General features: G+C 37.1%; 1 protein-coding gene across 3 annotated transcripts in view; it reads right to left on the bottom strand.

Annotated features, from left to right (window-relative positions):
• ADGRB3 (adhesion G protein-coupled receptor B3) overlaps positions 1-21,906 on the bottom strand; it is an 888,911-nt gene that overhangs the window by 363,770 nt on the left and 503,235 nt on the right. For all 3 annotated transcript variants that reach the window (XM_086316215.1, XM_086316216.1, XM_086316217.1), the window contains exon 16: positions 10,985-11,087. In XM_086316215.1, coding sequence (XP_086172341.1) covers positions 10,985-11,087 — 103 coding nt within the window. The remainder of the gene's footprint in view (positions 1-10,984; positions 11,088-21,906) is intronic.

The raw sequence follows: 21,906 nt of genomic DNA, 5'->3' as shown, positions 1-21,906 counted from the left end.
CCTGGCGTGCTGCAGTCCATGGGGTCGCAAAGAGTCGGACATGACTAAGCGACCAAACTGAACTGATCCCAATTTTATTAGCATTTTATTTGGGATTTGACTAACTCCCATATGTTAGCACTGTTACCATTCTTCAGAATCCCTCATAGACCAGATCTCTAAGATATCTTTCTTCTAATAAGACACTCATACCTATAAACCATGCTCTCAGAGCATAAAAACATTCCCTTCCTTGAAATGGGGTATAGTCTTATAGAGATTGATGAGGAACATGTGGAATGTTCATGTAACAATAGAGACATGCTCAAAATAAATATAGCTAGTCATAATTTATTTTTTAGGGGACAAATGATGGACAGAGCATCATGGCCTGTGTTACAGCAAGTTCCATGGAAGAAGTGGGTTCTTATCTAGTCATTACGTGAGGCAGAGATATGTGGATGTTCATGAGATGAAGAGGTGATGGCATCTCAAATTTGTTTCTTTCTCTGTCCTATGAGACCCTTTCTAGTTTTACCTGAAATTCTGACACAGCTTCTGACTTCCTAACAAGTCCTCAGCAGAAATACAATATTGTATCATAAAGTTATTTTATATATATCTAGAGTTCTATTGAAAAGAACTCAAGGCAATTTATAGAAAAATTATCCTTGGAATATGACAATGAAGGGCATGGCCGTGTGTACACTGGATATAGGCAATAAGCATAAAACCTTGAAATTACAGGTCCTCTATATTGAGCTTGTTTCTTTAGGAATGGACAAGTGAGATTAAGGTCAATCTCTATATAAAACAGCACAGGATACTGATGATAGGATTAATACTTCATAATTATAATTCATAACAGGTTACAAGAAAGTTAGAAAAGAAATAGAATATAAGCTTAATTGTTTAGATATTTCTTTCTGTTTTACCCCTCTAAGAAAACTAATTTTCACTTAGGATGAAAGTATGAAGGTGAGAAATGCCTTTTCTACTCTTACCCATACCTCTGTCAAATCTTAGTTTCATCCCTACCTTCCTCACTCTAACTGCTTAGAGCTCATGCTTTTCTCTCTCTCTGTCCTTTCGAAAATTTAGAAACAATCCACATGAGAAATATTATAGGTTCTGATATGCACCACTCCGTCTTGCTTTTTACTGTACATTCTGGGACCTACACAAAAGACAGATACACCTCTGTGAATGTTCATTCCAGAACAGTCACCCTGTGGGGCCGTGGGCTGAGGTCAATTACATAAACATCTGAAGTTTACAGAAATATGCAGAACAAGCAGATTAGAGGATCTTAGTACCTCGACAGACCAGTAACTTAAGGAATAAGAATGTGAGATGGTTATAGCACCCCAATTTTTTTTAATTTAAATTTATTTATTTTAATTGGAGGCTATTACTATGGAAGAAAAAGAGAATAAATATTGGAATGCATATTTGGTTATTAAAGTTATGAACATGAAGACCAAAAAAAAAAAAAAGAATGTGAGATGGTAAACAAAGCAAAATCAATGATGAATGAATTCTATACATGGAAAAAAAAACTGGCTACAAGAAACCACTTGTAAAATATTTGTTATAATTTTAAGATACTTTTCTCAAAGGCACTCTGCTGTAAGATCTGTTATGAGGAATTTATGGAAAATCAATAATAGGAAATGGTGAGCTTGACAGAACGGAGGAACATAATATAATGGCAGAAGCAAGGGGAAAACAGGCTGTGAACTAACTCACAGAAGGGGATTTAAGAAATTCATGAAACTAAAAAAACAAAGATTGTCTGGTAAATGAGCTAAATGGACTAGAAATTAATCTATAGAGCAGTCAATATAATGGATACTTAAAATATTAAGACTGAATGTGTTTGAAAACTTTTTAGAAAGAATATGCTGTTCTTTAAAAATAAGTTTTTGGCCAAAAAAGTGTCTCCTGACTCCATTCAAAACTGTAAAGTTGAACAGTACAGTTGAGTTAAACATTACCACTCACCCAGTTTCAAGCATTTGAAAAGTGTACCAAGGGTCACATTTTCTAGTTACCATAGATGTTCTAAACATATCATTTGTACTATCTTTAATAGTCTTTGATATTTTATTTTACTTCTTTCCTCTGTCTCAACATCAAGCAAATCAATACAGAGCATCCTTGACTGATGATGAGCAGGTTACATTCTGATAAACCCATTGCAAGTTGAAAATACTGTAAATTGACAATGTATTTCATACACCTAACCTGTCGAACATCATTGCTTAACCTAGTCTACCTTAAATGTGCTCACAACACATTAGCCAAAATTTGGGCAAAATCATCTCATGCAAAGCCTGCTGTACTGAAAGTAAAATCAAGATGGTTTTATGGGTACAGAATGGCTGTATCACAATTGCCCACCCTCACGATTGTGTGGCTGGTTGGGAGCTGTGGACCACTGCCCAGCATCACAAGGGAGTAACTGCATTTCTCTAGCCCAGAAAAAGACTGAAATTCAAAATCCTATGTGTGGTTCCTACTGAATGCGTATCACATCCCACCATCAAAAGGTGAAAAATCATGAATGAGGGGCTATCTGTATATCTATTTAACAGTATAATACATCACTGGCTTTGTCTATGTGTTTCCATACATGGTCCTCTTTTCCTTTGGTCTTACGTAACTTCCCTAGTTTCTTGTTTGTAAAAAGGGGAATTTAGACATCTTTTCTAGCACTACCCCGTAGAATTACCCTAGAATGACATTTATTAATGACTTCCTTTTCTTTTTGAAAACTCTCATCCAAGTCTTTTTTTTTTCACCTATGTAATATTTTCAGTACATCTCACAATGGTAAATCACTCTCACAAAAATAAGTCAGGAGAGAGCTAAGATGATGAACAAGTTCATCGACTCATGCAAAAATCGCTTAGCAAATATCTGTTACATTCCAGATAACTTGGAGGCACTGGGGACACAGCATTGAACAAAACAAAGCCTTTGCCTCACAGACTTAGCTATAATGAAGGGGGCAGGGAGAGAGACAAAGAAAAACCCAAGGAAATACACAATATGCTAGGGGGCAATATGTGCTGTGTTGAAAAGTAGATTACACTGAGTAGGAAAGACTGGGAAGTGAATGGATTGCAATTTTGTACATTGAGAAGGCTTAACCAATAAGGCTTGCCAACAAAGGTCCATCTAGTCAAGGCTATGGTTTTTCCAGTAGTCATGTATGGATGTGAGAATTGGACTATAAAGAAAGCTGAGAGCCAAAGAATTGATGCTTTTGAACTGTGGTGTTGGAGAAGACTCTTGGGAGTCCCTTGAACTGCAAGGAGACCCAACCAGTCCATCCTAAAGGAAATCAGTCCTGAATATTCATTGGAAGGACTAATGTTGAAGCTGAAACTCCAATACTTTGGCCACCTGATGCGAAGAGTTGACTCATTTGAAAAGACCCTGATGCTGGGGAAGATTGAGGAGAGGAGGAGAAGGGGACAACAGAGGATGAGATGGTTGGATGGCATCACTGACTCAATGGACGAGTTTTGAGTAAGCTCCGGGAGTTGGTGATGGACAGGGAGGCCTGGCATGCTGCAGTCCATGGGGTTCCAAAGAGTCAGACATGACTGAGCGACTGAACTGAACTGAAATGAACCAATAAGATGATATTTGAATAAATACCTGAAGGAGCTTGTTTACAGAAAAGATAATAGTCATAATAAACATGAATTTTGACCAAGTTACTTCAATTTTTCCTTGGAGTTTTTAAGTTCTGAATAAATTCAATTCACATGAAATCTTAATTATGTTCTTGTTACCTTAATGTTTTCAAGGTGTTTTCTCTGGACTTACTCTAGAATCACCTGGGATGCTGATTAAAATGGTAGGTTCTTTGGCTTCAGGAACTTTGAGATTGGGGCTTAACCTAGGAGGAGGCATTCTTACAACTACTTCTTCCACTCCTCATAATTTTTAATCCACATTACATTTGTAGAATCATGGACACAAAAGAGGGGCTTCCCAGCTGGCTCAAGTGGTAAAGAATCTGCCTGCCAATGCAGTAGCCACAGGAGATACAGGTTCAGTTCGATTCCTGGGTCAGGAAGAGCCACTGGAAAGGAAAAAGCAATCCACTCCAGTATCCTTGCCGGGATAATCTCATGGACAGAGCAGCCTGATGGGCTACAGTCCACTGGGGGCTGCAAAAGAGCCGGACATGACTGAAGTGACGACTGAGCATGCATGCATGCACGCACACACAGACACACACCAGAGATAACATGGCTACTTCACTCTGCTTTTCTTTGAAGTATTCAAATGTTTAGATCTCATATTTCACAGTAAATTCCTAATCTGGAAACCTTTTAACTTTCCTGTACCTTTCATAGCCCTCTTGAAACAAAAATGTCCTCTCATCTGTAGAGGAAAAGCAAGCTTGTAGACAACGCTTCTAAGGACGTGGAGAAGGGCAGTGACCTTCTTAACACTGTTCCAACATTTCCAGGGCTCTGGGTCATATGTTCCAGGGCAAGTTCTTCTGTCTCATCTTCCCATGATTGAGCGCGTTGAGTTCTTGTATATATGGAGAGGAGATAGACTGTTCAACTGACATTACAAAGCCTCTATTTCTGAAATTTTATATGTAAAGGCATTACATTAAAAAGACCTGGATTTTGCTAAGCTTATCCTGCACTTCCATCCCACTTTTAATTGTAATTGTTAAATAACTGCACAAACAAAGTTTGGGAATTCCTAAGAACATTCCCAAAACACCTGATCTGACCCACCAAAGACTAGTTTATATCTTGCCTATAATTCAAATACTTCTTGAGAAGAGCGACATCTTAAAATGCTCAGGAATGCATTCTAAGGGAAGCAGAATTCTAGTAGAGGTAAATCTTTCCACACTCATATCTCTGACAGGTCACTAAAACGGATCAGTGAGCGGAAGCCCTTTCTGGAGCCCTTTCTGTATATCTTTTAACAAGTAAACATCTTTATAATCCCTGAAAGTATAATACACCACCTAAGGGGATGATGCCATTGAAAATAATATGCAGCTTAATAACAGGAAATCGTTTGTTGCATGTTCTCCACACTTCTTAAGGTTTTCAAGAATATTTTAGTATTTTTAAATGATACTTAAAAACATCTATATCTGGGTCTAACTCTCCTTTTTTGATAGGGTGGCTGAGATACACCTGGAGCCCAAAGAACTTCACTGAGAATGCAGCACTGTGTTATTGCTTAAAAGGACATGGAGACATAGAATTTTTCCATTTATTTGCATGAGTTTTATAGAAAGCAAAGCATTGAGAATATTAGCTAAATCAAGAAGAAGGAAAAGAGCTGTCTTTAGGTAAAGCAGAATGGTATATAGGGCAGTGAAGTGAGAAATGCAGAATATGGTTCTATCAGGACAAGTCATGTCCTCCAGAAGCTGGCAGCTGTTCAGTTAGTACATGGGGAGGGCATGCTTCTGCTATCTAGGTACTCAAGAATCCACATTACCCAGATGACACTGATTTTGTGGATGTGATAACAGCTTGCTTCTCTGATTCCTTAGCTATATCACCAATCACAGAATGTACATTATTTCCTGACACATTTTTTTTATTGAAATAGAGGAAGTAGTAAAAGTAGAACCAGTATCAGAAATTATTTACATGTATATCTTTCAAAGAAAACCACTATCTCCACATCTATGTGTTAGTCTTCTTCATATGTGACTGCGAACTAGATTCCGTATAGATATAGTATACAGCTTTTCCTTCTTCCTTTAAATCCAAAACGATGTAACAATGTGTCCCAGTAGTATTTTCATGGGGTCCTGGCAGAGACAAGAGCTGGATGGACTGTTTTGGACAGTTTCAATGTATCAGCTGCCAGCAGAGAAATTTCTTCAGCTGCTTTAAGAGCACAATACATCTACAAATGTCAGAGTTGCTCCTGACATCCTCCAATTTTCCCTAACATCCCACTACCAGCTTACAGTGGCCATTCTCATTGTCTGGCATGATAATCAGCAAGCCGAAATGTAATCTGTAGTTGCTGACTGACTTTCACTGAGAAATATATGATTATTATTGTAGTTTATCTGTTAAGGTACACACATATATTATTTTCATAATAAAAACTTGATTTTGCAATATTCCAATGCAAATACAGGTTATTAGTTTTCTATTGCTGCTACTACAAATTAACACTCTTAGCAGCATAGAACAACACAAATTTATTATCTCACAGTTTTTCTGTGTCAGGAGTCTTTGTGAACTTAGCTGGATTTCTGCTCAAGAGATTCACAAGGCTGGAATGCTAACAGGATTGGAGTCCTTTCTGGATATGAGGATGAATCTGCATCTAGCTTCATCCAAGTCTCAGCATAATTGAGCTCCTGTAGTTGTAGGACTGAGGTCCATGCTTTCTTCTTTGTTGACAACCAGGGGTTGTTTTTAGCTTTTAGAGTCTGCCCATATTCCTTGGCTTTCGGTCCTACTCCTTCATCTTCAAAGTCAGCGATGGCAGGTTGAGTCCTTATTACCTTGCTTCTCTCTGACCATAGCTGGGAAAGGCTTTCCAGTTTTAATGGTTAATGTGAATGGGACCGACTCACATAATTTAGGATATTTGCCCCATCTCAGTGTTCTTACCCTTAATCACATCTGCAAATTCCCTTCTGACCTATAATATATTCAAGTTATGAGGGCTAGGATGTGGGCATCCTGGTGGGGGCACACTCTCTTTACCATACAGGGGGTGATAATATATGCAGTCCAGGGACTGAATCTGGCTTGCTACCTACTTTGGTAAATCATATATTGTTGTAACAGAACCACATCCATTTTTACATACTGTGTACGATTGCTGTCACACTGCAATAGCATAACTGAGTAGATACGACAAGGACCATTATAACTCATACGCCCCAAATGCCTGACTCAACTGCAACTGCTCCAACAATAGCATAATTAGTCTAAAACTTTTTGAAGAATAACAATGTTGTATTATGAATAAAAATAAACTGAATTTGAGATGTAAGTGGGAAGCATGCTTACTCAAGTTTAGGAATTTAGGATATAACCAAAAAAACTGTAGCTAAAGAATAATTTCTATCTCAATTTTAGCCGCTGGCAGAACCATCAATCTGCTTGTCTAGTTAGCATTTCAAGACTCTCCCATTAAAACTACCAAGAGTTTTGAGCAGGCAAAACATCAGAAATCTCTTCCAACTGGACACAAGCTAGGGTAGAAAGTAACTTAAAAAGTAAAGGGATACAAATATCCTTCTGTGGAAATTACAATCGCATAGACTGAACTTATTCTTTAAGCTTTGCCAAGTGATTTTTAATTCCTTGGATTGTTATTGGCCTGTGCTATTCATGAAAACATCCACTAACGAACGTGGGGATTTCTCTTTATTGTTTCTCATGCTTCTTAATAGAAAAAGCATATTCATTAGTTTTCCATTGTGTTTTCCACTATGATTTACAAAGCCATGACTCATGACTAATTTTAGTTTATAAACATAAAACAAACTCCTTAATTTGTTAGGTAGATCCTATTAGTATTCAAGCAATATGGCAAAGAGAATAAAACCTACAAGCCTGATTCCCATGAGGTCATTTGTAAATATGATCAATTTGAGAACTACAAATAAACCCAGTAGATTTTTCTTAATACTGAAAGATAGCAGGTTCACCCTACCTAGACCATGAAAGCTGTTACTCAGGGAAAGAAAGAAAAGGAAAGAGAAAAACTGACTGCAGAGACTGCAGGCTAGTGTGGGCCAATCTACCCCTCTACAGAAATGGAACTCTATTAAGACATTTTGTTTGGAAAAAGGGGACTACAGGCTTGCAAAGCTGATAGAGCACAAGATAACTGAAGTTCTTCAAACTCATCTTTAAAGATAAGGATGTTATATATCTTGGACAGTCAGCAGGCCCAGATCAGTCAGGACCAAGGAATCCTATTGGTGGGTGTATGTGTGTGTGTGTGTGTGTGTGTGTTTCCTTTTGTGTGTACTTACAGACCCACTCAACTCCCCTTATTTAGGTCCCAATAATTACTTTCAATAAATGTATTAACTTTCCTTGCACATTATGGAGTCTAATAATACTTAAGTAATATAACATGGAAAACAAAATTACTTTTCTCAGAAAAGCAAATTTGGTATTTCTAATAATGAAGCAATTTCTGTGTTCAAGCGCTAAAGACCACAAAACTGGACTCTGCAAATTATAATAATAAAGTCATGAGCCTAGAAAACTGAACTAAAAATAGTATCTTACTCTTTAATGACTTATGAGCTGGTTAAAACTGCAAATGGCTTTGCTGAATACAGTATGCAATTTCAAGATTCTATGTTCTTTTACCTAGTCCTACCAGTTCCCAAGGGTCTCATTATACCTAACATGCTTTAAATGCTATTTGTTAAAAAGCCTGTTTTTAAAAAAAAAAACACTTTTTTTTTTTAAACAAACACTAACAGGCTTTTCCCTAGACTCATTAGAACTATTAATTTTCATTCTTCCTTTTTCTGCACATGGTATATGGAACAGATACAATTTGTTAGTCATTATTCTCTTCTGAGCTTAGTAAAGTGCAGCAGATACATTTGCTGTAAGAAAACAGGTGAAAGTAGACAGTGTTGATATTAGCAAGATGTCATATTTGAAACAGGTCAACTTTGAAGGCAACACCAGTGATAATGTATCTGTGTCAATATAGTTATAATGAAATTTGTGTTTGTTGTAATCCACTTTAACTTCATGTTTGAGATACATCTTTTCTTCACATTTTAGTGAAGAATACTTTATGCTAGCGTAGGCTCTTCTGACTACCTCTTCAATGAAAATATAACAAAGTCAGAAGATACTTTATAAGACATTCAATAAACCAGTCATATATTCCTTCCCTCAGGGAACAATAAAGTCTTTGAGACAGTCTCATCTGCATGGTGAGTATAAATACAACAGGCACGGAGACTTCAAGCAGCAGAGCGTGAAGAGGTGTGTGAGGGAGGGATTTATAAAGTGGAGGAAAGACAAGCGATGAAGCAGCAAGAGCACCTCCACTGCGTGGCCTGGAGTCAGGTGGCCTTCAAGGACACGCATAGGTGGGTGCCGCTCTGACCCAGGAATGCCTCGAGGCATTTCTTCTCCAGAGTAAACTTCTCTTCTCCCTCAGCCCTTCTGTGTAACAGATTTGTCTACATTATCTCAGATCCAGGCCTTTGGCGGTGGGATAGTATTGTTTTGGGAATCTGGTCAACTCAGTCAAAACACTGAAAGAACCAATTCGAAGTCACTTGGTAATCAGCTCATCCTGCTTATACTCTTGACTCAGTGCCACTCCAGAATCTAGCTAGGGCTTCATAAAACGTATTGACCATATACTCTAGTTTCCATACATAGAAAATAACTTTTTAGATGTGCTGTATCTCTTTGAAATTGAATTGACAAAATATGCTGCCAGAAAAGTGTGACTCAAAAAAGTTTAAATATGTTCATTTCAAATAGTTTTATTCAATTGAAATAATGAGACTGTTTTATCAACACTATTTTACAGTTAATCTTTCTTCAATTTATGATAAAAATACCATTTAATTAACATGTTCTTTGAATTCTCAATAGTGATTTAACCTTTATTTTGCAAAGTTTTGTGAATGCTCATTTAGAGAAGTGTTTTCTCCCTAATAAAAAGGGAGCAATGTAGGCAATTAATATCTCTTAATATTCTTCACCGATGCTTATAACTCAATAGACATTACCATGATAAAAATATATATACAAACAAATATGTAAACAAATATTTTATAATACATGTGGAACAAGCAAAGGAACAATTTCCTTATTCAAAAGTAATGTTGAAAGTATCTCTTAGTTTTCAGTTCAGTAGTGATATTAGAGCCATTATAAGTTATGAAGAAGTACATATAATAGAAATAAGACACATTGTCAAAGTTAGAACCAGTATGGACACATTTTGGCAAAAGTGCGAAAAGACCTGATAGTTAAAATACTAATCATAATGTTTAAAAATCAGTGCTGAGAGATGTGAGGTTTACATTAAACAATCTAAGAAGCCAGAACAGCTTTTTAAAAACTGGTTTATAGGAAAGATGATTGTCATTTTTTAATAAAATGTATCTGAGTTCTTTAATATCAGAAATTATAAAATACTAGGAAAAGTACAGGTTTTATAACTAAAGGATGTGGGAATAAATTCCATTATGTCATTCACTTTGGGAAAATGACAATCACTCTGTGCTTTCATTAACTGTACTTAAAAGCCAAGTTCATAGAAAATTTGCAAGGAGTAATAAAAAAAAAAAAAGAACTATGTATGTGCAACATAGGAGATTGTCTTACTTGAACACAAGTATTGTAAAAGCATAATTAAGAAAGCCTTAATAGGAATCACCTTCTTTGCCCCTTAAATCAATGAGTTAGGTATCTGAGGTGAATGTATAAAGGATAAGTATATGGTTTAAATTTCCGTCTATGGCCTAAACAAGGTCTGAAGAATTTCATTTGCATTTGGATGAATTCTTGTTACAAGGAGCCTCCTCTGATCCTGAGTGTAGAACATTAAAAAGCCACTCCACCCACTCTCCAACCCTGGGGTACCCTGCAGGACAGCACTCCCCTTTGTATTATGTCTGTAGCTTCTGCTGCTGCATGCATCTTACATCGTAGTCTTTCTCACCAGGTGGCGAGACTGGTTCTCATCTTGACATCCCCCATTGCCTAGCTTAGAGCCCAATAAAGATGTAGGCACTGACAAACTATTAAGTACTATATTGGAGAAACTGAGAGTTCTATTATGAACAAAAACATAGGATAATATGTCATCTTGTTTCTATATAACACATATCTTCATAAGAGAGAAATTCATTTGCAACTCTGAAGAGTTTAGAAAATGTGTTCTGGTCTTATTAGTCCACAGAATGACTATTAACCTCTTTAAAAGGTCAATTCTATAAGAAACTCAAAGCTAAATGAATGATACTTACATTAGCCAAATGAGCTAGCTCTATCTCCAGGAATGAATCCGTTGTTTTGGGTTCAGGCCTTATGGTGACCACGATGATTTTGGAATTGACGACAGTATAATTTCTGAAACAGAATAATTATGATTAAAAGGAGAAAGGATTGAAAAGGAATATTAATTCATATGCTCAGTACATGTTGTGATGACACTTTTAATAAATGTATCTAGGCAAAGACATAGAAACTACACGAACAGATTTAAAACATGATCCTTGAAGTAGTATTCATGGAAAGATATAGTTGATTTCTTGTTATAAATATACCCTACCTGGAACTAGAAAGCTTTAGAGGGAAAAAGCTATTGCTGACTGTTACCATTTTAAATGCAGGAAAGATAGAAGAGCAATAGTACCGACAAGCTTTCGATTACTTAAATCTGATTCACCTGTGAGATAGATGCATTGTGAATTCAAACCTTCAGGCGATCTTTAAACGAATATAATCCATTTATCTCAAGGTGGACTTAACAGTTTTGCTATCCAGGAGACCAGATACTTTTCTTGCAAAGTGCTGTCTTTGCATTTTTTTAAACTTTTTCAAAATTCATTAAGATGAATGACTGGTAAGTAGTGTAGAATGAAAACAAGTAGAATTTAAATATCAATAAATGTTGTTAATTACTGACCATCATTTATTTCAATAAAAGATATTTTCAGGCCACTTCTTTATCTCAATATGCTAGATATAAGGAACACATTTGCATTTTGAAATATCTCACCAATATAGTTCACTCACAAAGAAGTTTTCAAAACAATTATAAGCTACAAAAAAATATCTATAAGTATAAACCTATAAAACCAAACCAGATGTTTCTTGCACATGTTTTTATCCAACAGGTATAAAGTGTTTTACACCTTCTATTATATAGAAATTTAAAGATTTTATTATATTTGAGCTATTTGAAGATGTATATATTCCTTCCTTCTTGATTTGAAATAAAGCACCTGCTCTTCCATAGATCATTTACTATTCTGGGGAACTCATAACAGGTATCAAGACAAACTCACTTAATTTTTCCATCTTTTTTTGTTGTTTAAGGCAATATTTATAGTTAATAAAATTCATCAGTTTTAAGTCAGTAGTCAAAAGCTTTCAGTAACTGTACCAGCAAATCCAGACAACCCTCCAGTTTCCTTAAGACTCTTTATACTTGATCCTTTCCCATCTCCATGGTTCCAGGAAACCACAGACAGGTTGTCATTATAATTATGCCTTTTGAGAATTTCATTTAAATAAAATCATACAGTACATACACATGTGTGTTTGATTTAATTCACATACCATAATGATTCTGAGATGCATCCATCCTGTTTCTCTTTATAGCTAAGTAGCATTTCATGACATGCAATTTCTGATCTACTCATCATTTCAATGAGCAACATTTAGGATGCTTCTGATTTTTAGCTTTTATGATTTTGAGTAGCTATTCCATATTTGCCTATTATGAATAACTGGTATGCATACATTCTGGATGACACATATTTTCACATTCTTGAGTATGATTAGAATTGCTTGCTCATGTGGTAAAAGCATGTTTAATTTTTTAAGTTACTGCCATATGTTTTCTAAAATGTCTGTATCATCAAAGTCATATAATTCCAATATTGTAGAATCATGTTGAACCTCACATTCTTTGTGAAAATCATTTCTCTAATGAGATAATCTTTGCCACAAGATTTCACCAGAAAAAAAAAACCAAGTATACTACACTTGGAGGAATATTTAGTAGAATATTTAGTAGCAGAGAGACTATAAACAAATTTTGAGTGGGATAACATTTTAACCCATCTCTCATGTATTTAGCAATGTCAAATAAGAAAATTCTTAAACACTCAGGAAGTTTCATTGTATCCAGTCTAACAACAAATAGTAAAAAAAAAAAAAATTTGTTTTTAATATTCTTTAGAGGAGTGTGTTTGCAAACAAAGAAGGCTGGTTCACTGTTATTTATTTCATTTAATATTAATGAGCCAACTGAAGATAAGATATATTGAGAAGGATATAAAAGCAAGCTCTAAATGCCAAACTTCCTTTGCAAACTGACTTTTTCCTGTTTTTTCATGAGCAGAAGTGATCAGGGGACCAAATGAGAGTAGATGGAATTAATTGTGAGTTGATGCTAGGTGATTAATTATATTAGAAGATCTGACAGGATTCCCAGAAACAATATATACATATATATCTCATCATACATATTTGTGTGTGTGTCTGTGTGTGCATGTGTGTGTGTGTATAAAACACTTGGAGTTGGGGAAAATACTCGGGTGTCACCACCAATAAGAACAAAAATAAAATAAAATATGGAGATTTCTCCCACAGGACAGTCCTAGGACACAGACACAAGTTTCCTTCTCAGGAATGAATATATTTCAGTTCAGGGAGTTTACCTGAAACAAAAATATTTACACATTACTCAAATTCAGTCTACTGCTTTATTCTGGTCTTGTTTATAATCCTGTATTCCTGCTATAAATAAAACCAAAAGATTATAAAATGTTAATTTTAACAACTGTTAAAATGATATTATACAGAAACTGTATTATTTTAGAAGATGTATAAGTGAATAATTTATTGGAATATACAGATGTGAGGATTCCAAATAATGTCAAGATATTTATGAAGTTCTCTTTGTCTTTTGGCTTGTGGAGATTTTAGCCTCAGGAAACTGAGCTGTAGACAACCAAGTGGCTTAGAGAAGCTAACTTCTGTAGGGTATTTAGTCTGTTGCTAAATCAGCCTGGTGGAGAAGGTTCCTAGAAGATTAATTCCACCTATGGTTTTTGGTAAGTATGTGTGTATGTGTTAGGGTTAACTTATATGCAGAGTACATCATGAGAAACGCTGGGCTGGATGAAGCACAAGCTGGACTCAAGATTGCCAGGAGAAATATCAATAATCTCAGATATGCAGATGACACTACCCTTATGTCAGAAAGTGAAGAAGAACTAAAAAGCCTCTTGATGAAAGTGAAAGAAGAGAGTGAAAAGTTGGATTAGACCTCAACATTCAGAAAACTAAGATCGTGGCATCTGGCCCCATCACTTCATAGCAAACAGATGGGGAAACAGTAGAAACAGTGGCTGACTTGACTTTCTTGGGCTCCAAAATCACTGCAGATGCTGACTGCAGTCATGAAATTAAAAACCGCTTGCTCCTTGGAAGGGAAGTTATGACCAACCTAGACAGCATATTAAAAAGCAGAGACATTACTTTGCCAACAAAGGTCTGTCTAGTCAAGGCTATGATTTTTCCAGTAGTCATGTATGGATGTGAGAGTTGGACTATAAAGAAAGCTGAGCACCGAAGAATTGATGCTTTTGAACTGTGGTGTTGAAGAAGACTCTTGTGAGTCCCTTGGACTGCAAGGAGATCCCACCAGTCCATCCTAAAGGAGATCAGTCCTGGGTGTTCATTGGAAGGACTGATGCTGAAGCTGAAACTCCAATACTTTGGCCACCTGATGTGAAGAGCTGACTCATTTGAAAAGACTCTGATGCTGGGAAAGACTGAGGGCAGGAGGAGAAGGGGACAACAGGGGCTGAGATCATTGGATGACATCACCAACTCAATGGACATGAGTTTGAGTAAACTCTGGGAGTTAGTGATGGACAGGGAGGCCTGGCACGCTGCGGTTCATGGGGTCAGAAAGAGTCGGACAGAACTGAGTGACTGAACTAAACAGTGTATGTGTAGCAGGGAGAGAAACTATGTGTTCATATGTACAATAACTTTATTTAGAATACATTTGGGAAGGGATATGCATTAATGTATTTATGCAGTTGGATGGTCTCATCACACTTATGTGAGCACCCCCTTCACTTTGCATCATTAATATGTACTAGCTCTATCACAGCATCCACTGATACTATGCATGTCTCCTCCCATAAGATTTTAGTTCAAGGAGGACAATATTAGTATCCAGCATTTATGTATCCTGAGTACATTACGTTTGGCACATTTTAGTGATAACACATATTTGAATGACACTGATAATATACCAAAAAAATATTAAACTTTTGACCAAGTTTTAAAAAATAATGTCAGTATCACAGTATCCAAATATTTAGTGAAGGAAAAGCAAGCAAATACACATTATTCAATAGTTGCTTTTAAAAAATATGCAGTGTACAAAATTAATTTATTCCATCAACTTATTCTAGTTTGCATAAGTGAATAGCTGGCTCCTCGTGTGTCATGTCAGACTTTGTGATCTACTAATGCCTCCTGGCTGGGTTCACATTTGTATTCACTGCTGGAAAAGCAGATCTTACCGCTAAATGGATTTCATGACTAAAGTAATAAAGTTCTTTCTTGTCCTTGAGATTTGTGCTAGTCAGAACCTGAAACATTTTAAAATGTGTAGAGTTCTTTATTCAAACAAGGCTCAAGTTATTCTTCACATTATTAAAAAGGCTTAAAGTGCAGATGGTACATAAAACATATCTTAAAGAGAGTAAAAAGTGAGAACAAAATGCAGTGCAGCTCTTTACAAGAGACTCACTTTAGGTATAAGGTCATAGACAGGCTGAAGTTAAAGATGCAAAATGATACTCCTTAGAGATGGTAACCAACAGAGAGCAAGAATGGATATATTTCTATTCACAAAACAGACTTTAAGCAAAAACTATAAGAGACAAAACAGACTTTAAGCAAAAACTATAATAAGAGACAAAGAAGAACATTAGTTAATGATAAAAGGGTCAATTCACCAGGAGGATATATAACAATTATAATGTATGTACCTAAAAAGAAGTTCTCACACTATTGTAAAAGTTCTAGGGCCCACAACAGATTCCCCAACCTGGGGATCTGGCAAAGGGACTGAGAACCCCCAGGGAATTTGACTTTGGAGGCCAGTGGAATTTGATTATAGAACTCCCACAGGACTGGGGAAACAGACTCTTGGAGAGCACAAATAAAACCTGTGCACCAGGACCAAGGAGAAAGGAGCAGTGACCCCACAAGAGACTGAGCCAGACTTGCCTGTGAGCATCCAGGAGTCTCTGGTGGAGGCGTGGGCTGACAGTGGCCTGCCATAGGGTCAGGGGCCCTGAATACAACAGTCGGGGGTTGTGGGGAGTGCTGGCATAAATCCTTTTGAAGGAGGTCACCTATCATAGTTTGGTCTCAGGCCTAACTCCCGGGAGGGAACACAGCCCTGCCCATCAACAGAAAATTGGACTAAAAATTTACTGAGCATGACTCCCCCGCCCCCTCACCCCAGATCAGAGCAAGACCCAGATTACCCAATAGCCAGTCCCTCCCATCAGGAAGTTTCCACAAGCCTCTTATCCTTATCCTTCAAAGGGCAGACAGAATGAAAACCACAGTCACAGAAAAGTAACCAAACTGATCACATCGATCACGGCATTTCTAACTCAAAGCAACTATGAGCCATGCTATGTAGGGCCACCCAAAATGAACAGGTCATGGTGGAGAGTTCTGACAAAGCATGGTCCACTAGAGAATGGAATGCCAAACCACTTCAGTATTCTTCCCTTGAGAACCCCATGAACAGTATTGGTAGGTAGTTAGAATAGGAAAAAGGAATCCAAAATGGCGGTAGCTAAAAGACACAGGGAAAAGCATGTGAAAAGGGAACAGAAGAAAATCCATGACCTGGAATTAAAAACCCAGATGAAACAAACACAGCCCCTTCCTGGCTAACCCTAATTTGCATAGAGCAAGAGAAGGGGAAGGAAAAACAAACTTATAACAGAGGGAGCCAAGTCAGGTTGAGGCCTCTCCTTTGGGGTTGACCCGCCCTCAAGCCTTGGAGACGTACTATCCTTTGTTTGCCGAATAAAGCTCTGAGCCATAAAAAAGCTGTAACAGTGGTCCACCATTTCAAATCTTTGTTGCAGTCCAACAGAATCGAGGAAATTAAACCACTCACCCAACAATATGAAAAGGTAAAAGGATATGACACTGAAAGAGGAACTCCCCAGGTCAGTAGGTGCCTAATATGCTACTGGAGAAGAGTGGGGAAATAACACCAGAAAGAATGAAGAAACAGAGCCAAAGCAAAACAACACCCAGTTGTGGATGTGACTGGTGATGGAAGTAAAGTCTGATGCCGTAAAGAACAATATTGCATAGGAACGTGGAATGTTAGGTCCATGAATCAGGGTAAATTGGAAGTGGTCAAACAGGAGATGACAAATGTGAACATCGACATTTTAGGAATCAGTGAACTAAAATGGACCAGAATGGGTGAATTTAATTCAGATGAAAATTAAATCTACTACTGTGGGCAAGAAGCCCTTAGAAGAAATGGAGTGGCGCTTGTAGTCAACAAGAGTCCGAAATGCAGTACTTGGGTGCAGTCTCAAAAATGACAGAATGATCTCTGTTTCCAAGGCAAACCATTCAACATCACAGTGATACAAGGCTATGCCCAAACCAATAAAGTCAAAGAAGATGAAGTTCAATGGTTCTATGAAGACCTACAAGACCTTCTACAACTAACACCAAAAGAAGATGTCCTTTTCATCATAGGGGATTGGAATGCAAAAGTAAGAAAGTCAAGAGACACGTGGAGTAACAGGTAACTTTGGTGTTGGGAGTATGAAACGAAGCAGGCCAAAGGCTAACAGAGTTTTGCCAAGAGAACGCACTGGTCATAGAAAACACCCTCTTCCAACAACACAAGACAAAACTCTACACATGGACATCACCAGATGGTCAATACTGAAATCAGATTGATTATATTCTTTGCAGCTGAGGATGGAGAAGCTCTATACAGTCAGCAAAAATAAGACTGGGAGCTGACTGTGGCTCAGGTCATGAACTCCTTATTACAAAATTCAGACTTCAGTTGAAGAAAGTGAGGAAAACAACTAGACCATTCAGGCATGACCTAAATCAAATCCCTTATGATTATACAGTGAAAGTGACAAATAGATTCAAAGGATTAGATCTGATAGACAGAACTATGGATGGATGTTCATAACACTGTACAAGAGGCTGTGATCAAAACCATTCCCAAGAAAAAGAAATGAAAAAAGGCAAAACGGTTGTTTGAGGGGGTCTTACAAAGTGCTGAGTAAAGAAGAAGGGCAAAAGGCAAAGGAGAAAAGGAAATATATACCCATCTGAATGCAGAGTTCCACAGAACAGCAGGAGAGGTAAGAAAGTCTTCCTCCATAATCAATGCAAAGAAATAGAGAAAAACAATAGAATGGGAAAGACTAGAGAGCCCTTCAAAGAGATTAGAGATACCAAGGGAACATTTCATGCAAAGATGGACACAATAAAGCACAGAAATGGTATGGACCTAACAGAAGCAGAAGATATTAAGAGGTAGCAAGAATACATAGAAGAACTATATAAAAAAGACCTTAATGACCCAGATTTCCATGATGGTGTAATCACACCTAGAGCCACACATACTGGAATGTGAATTAAGTGGGCCTTAGAAAGCATCACTACAAACAAAGCTAGTGGAGATGATAGAATTACAGCTGAGCTATTTGAAATTCTAAAAGATGATGCTGTGAAAGTGCTGTACTCAATATGCCAGCAAATCTGGAAAACTCAGCAGTTGCCACAGAACTTGAAAAAGGCGGTTTTCATTCCAATTCCAAAGAAAGGCAATGCCAAAGAATGTTCAAACTCCTGCACAAAATGCTCAAAATTCTCCAAGCCAGGCTTCAACAGTACGTGAACCAAGAACTTCCAGATGTTCAAGCTAGATTTACAAAAGGCAGAGGAACCAGAGATCAAATTGCCAACATCCATTGTATCAAAGGAAAAAAACAAGAGAATTCCAGAAAAATATCAACTTCTGTTCTACTGACTACGCCAAAGCCTTTGACTGTGTGGATCACAACAAACTGTGGAAAATTCTTAAACAGATGCGAAAACCAGCCCACCTTACCCACCTCCTGAGAAATCTTTATGCAGGTCAAGAAGCAACAGTTAGAACCAGATATGGAACAATGGACTGGTTCAAAATTGCAAAAGGAGTATGTCAAGTCTGTATATTATCACCCTGCTTATTTAACTTATATGCAGAGTACATCATGAGCAATGTCAGGCTGGATGAATCACAAGCTAGAATCAAGATTTCCAGGAGAAATATCATAACCTCAGATATGCAGATGACACCACCCTTACGGCAGAAAGTGAAGAGGAATTAATGAGCCTCTTGATGAAAGTGAAAGAGGAGGGCGAAAAAGTTGGCTCAAAACTCAACATTCAGAAAACTAGGATCATGGCATCTGGTCCCATCACTTCATGGAAAATAGATGGGGAAACAATGGAAACAATGACAGACTTTATTTTCTTTGGTTTCAAAATCAAGTGGATGGTGACTGCAGCTGTGAAATTAAAAGATGCTTGCTCCTTGGAAGAAAAGTTATGACAAACCTAGACAGGATATTAAAAAGCAGAGACATTATTTGGCCCACAAAAGTCCATACAGTCAAAGCCATGATTTTCCAGTAGTCATGTATGGATGTAAGAGCAGGACAATAAAAAAGGCTGAGCAAAGAACTGATGCCTTCCAACTATGGTGCTGGAGAAGACTCTTGAGAGTCCCTTGGAAAGCAGGAGATCAAACCAGTCCATCCTAAAGGAAATTAGTCCTAAATATTCATTGGAAGGACTGATGCTGAAACTGAAGCTCCAGTACTTTAGCCACCTGATGCAAAGAGTTGATTGATTAGAAAACACCCTGATGCTAGGAAAGATTGAGGGCAGCTGGAGAAGGACGACAGAGGAAGAGATAGTTGTACAGCATCACCAACTCAATGGACATGAGTTTGAGCAAGTTCTGAGATGGTGAAGGAAAAGGAAGCCTGGTGTGCTGCAGTCCATGGGATTGCAGAGTAGGACATGACTGAGTGACCGTACAACAACAATAATTGAAAGAACAAAAACTACATGATCATCTCAACTGACGCAGAAAATTCAGTTGAAAATTTCAATACTGTATCATGATAAAAAACTGGAAATAGAACTGCCATATGACCCAGCAATCCCAATGCTGGGCATACACACCAAGGAAACCAGAATTGAAAGAGACACGTGTACCCCAATGTTCATCACAGCACTGTTTATAATAGCCAGGACATGGAAGCAATCTTGATGTTTATTGGCAGACAAATGGATAAGAAAGCTCTGGTACATATACACAATGGAATATTACTCAGCCATTAAAAAGAATGCATTTGAATCAGTTCTAATGAGGTGGATGAAACTGGAGCCTATTATACAGAATGAAGTAAGAGTAGAAAGAAAAACACCAATACAGTATACTAATGCATATATATGGAATTTAGAAAGATGGTAATGATGACCCTATATGTGAGACAGCAAAAGAGAAACAGATATATAGAACAGTCTTTTGGACTCTGTGAGAGAAGGTGAGGGTGAGATGTTTTGAGAGAATAGCATTGAAACATGTATATTATCATATGTGAAACAGATCACCAGTCCAGGTTCGATGCATGATACAGGGTGCTCGGGGCTGGTGCACTGGGATGACCCAGAGGGATGAGATGGGGTGGGAGGTGGGAGGGGGATTCAGGATGGGGAACACATGTACTTCCCATGGCTGATTCATGTCAATGTATGGCAAAATCACTACAGTATTATAAAGTAATTAGCCTCCAATTAAAGTAAATGAATTAATTTAATAAAAAATTTTAAAAATTAAAAAAAATAAAAAGGAAAATCAATGTAAACCTTAAAAAAAAAAAGTTCACCCAATTATGGTTTAGAAGGAATGTACCTCAACATAATAAAGGCTATTTGAAAAGCCCTCAGCTAACATCATTCCCAATGGTGAAAAACTAAAATTGTTCACTGTAAGTTGATGAAGAAAGCAAACATGCAATATATTGTCACTTCTATTCAAGCTAAACCTAGAATTGTTAACAGGTAGGGGTTCTGTAATAGCCTAACAATCAGGCAAGTAAAAGAAACAAAAAGCAACCAAATTGGAAAGGAAGAAACAAATTTATCTCACTTTGCATATAAAATGATCTTAACATGTAGAATACCCTAAAGATTCCACAAAAACCCTCTTAGAACTAATAAACACATGAGCAAGGTATAAGATGTAAAATTAACACACAAAAATCAGTTGCAGTTATGTACACTAACAATGGGGGTTTCCTGGTAGCTTAGTGGTAAAGAATCCACCTGCCAATTCAGGATCCCTGGGTTGGGAAGATCCCCTGGAGAAGGAAATTGCAACCCACTCTAGTATTTTTCCCTGGGAAATCCCATGGACAGAGGAGCCTGGCAGGCTACAGTTTATGGGGTCACAAAAGAGTTGGACACAAATTAGCAAACTAAACAACAACACCCACAATGAATAATCCTAAAAGGAAATTAGGAAAGCAATCACATTTGAAACAGCATCAAAGAGAATAAAATACTTAGGAATAAACTTAACCAAGGAAGTGAAGAATTGTATGCTGAAAACCAAAAAACATTGTTGAAAGAAATTAAAGACGATAGGAGCAAATGGAAAGACATCCTGTTTTTATGAACAGAAAGACATAATATTGTTAAAATTTCCATAATGCCCAAAGCAATCCACAGATCAATGCAACCCATATCAAAATCCTAATGACCTTTTTGTAGAAATAGAAAAAAAATTCTAAAATTCATATGGAATCTGAAAAGATTCTGAATAGTCAAAACAATCTTTAGAAAGAATATGAAAGCTGGAGGTACTATACTTCTTGATTTCAAAACATGTTACAAGGTTATAGTAAGTCAAAACAGTATGGCACTGGCATAAAGACAGAAGATAGAACATATAAACATCAGTTGAATAGAATAGAGAGCCTAGAAATAAACCCTCACATATATGGACTAATTATTCTTGACAAGGCTGACCATAAAATTTGAAACAATAAACTCCTAGATT

This window comes from Bos grunniens, chromosome 9 (genome assembly GCF_055505025.1).
Source record: "Bos grunniens cultivar Pamir isolate PY7600 chromosome 9, Bosgru_T2T1.0, whole genome shotgun sequence".
Taxonomy (NCBI): Eukaryota; Metazoa; Chordata; class Mammalia; order Artiodactyla; family Bovidae; genus Bos; species Bos grunniens.
The sequence above is the reverse complement of the archived record's forward strand: the minus strand, read 5'-3'. Positions and strand labels throughout refer to the sequence as shown.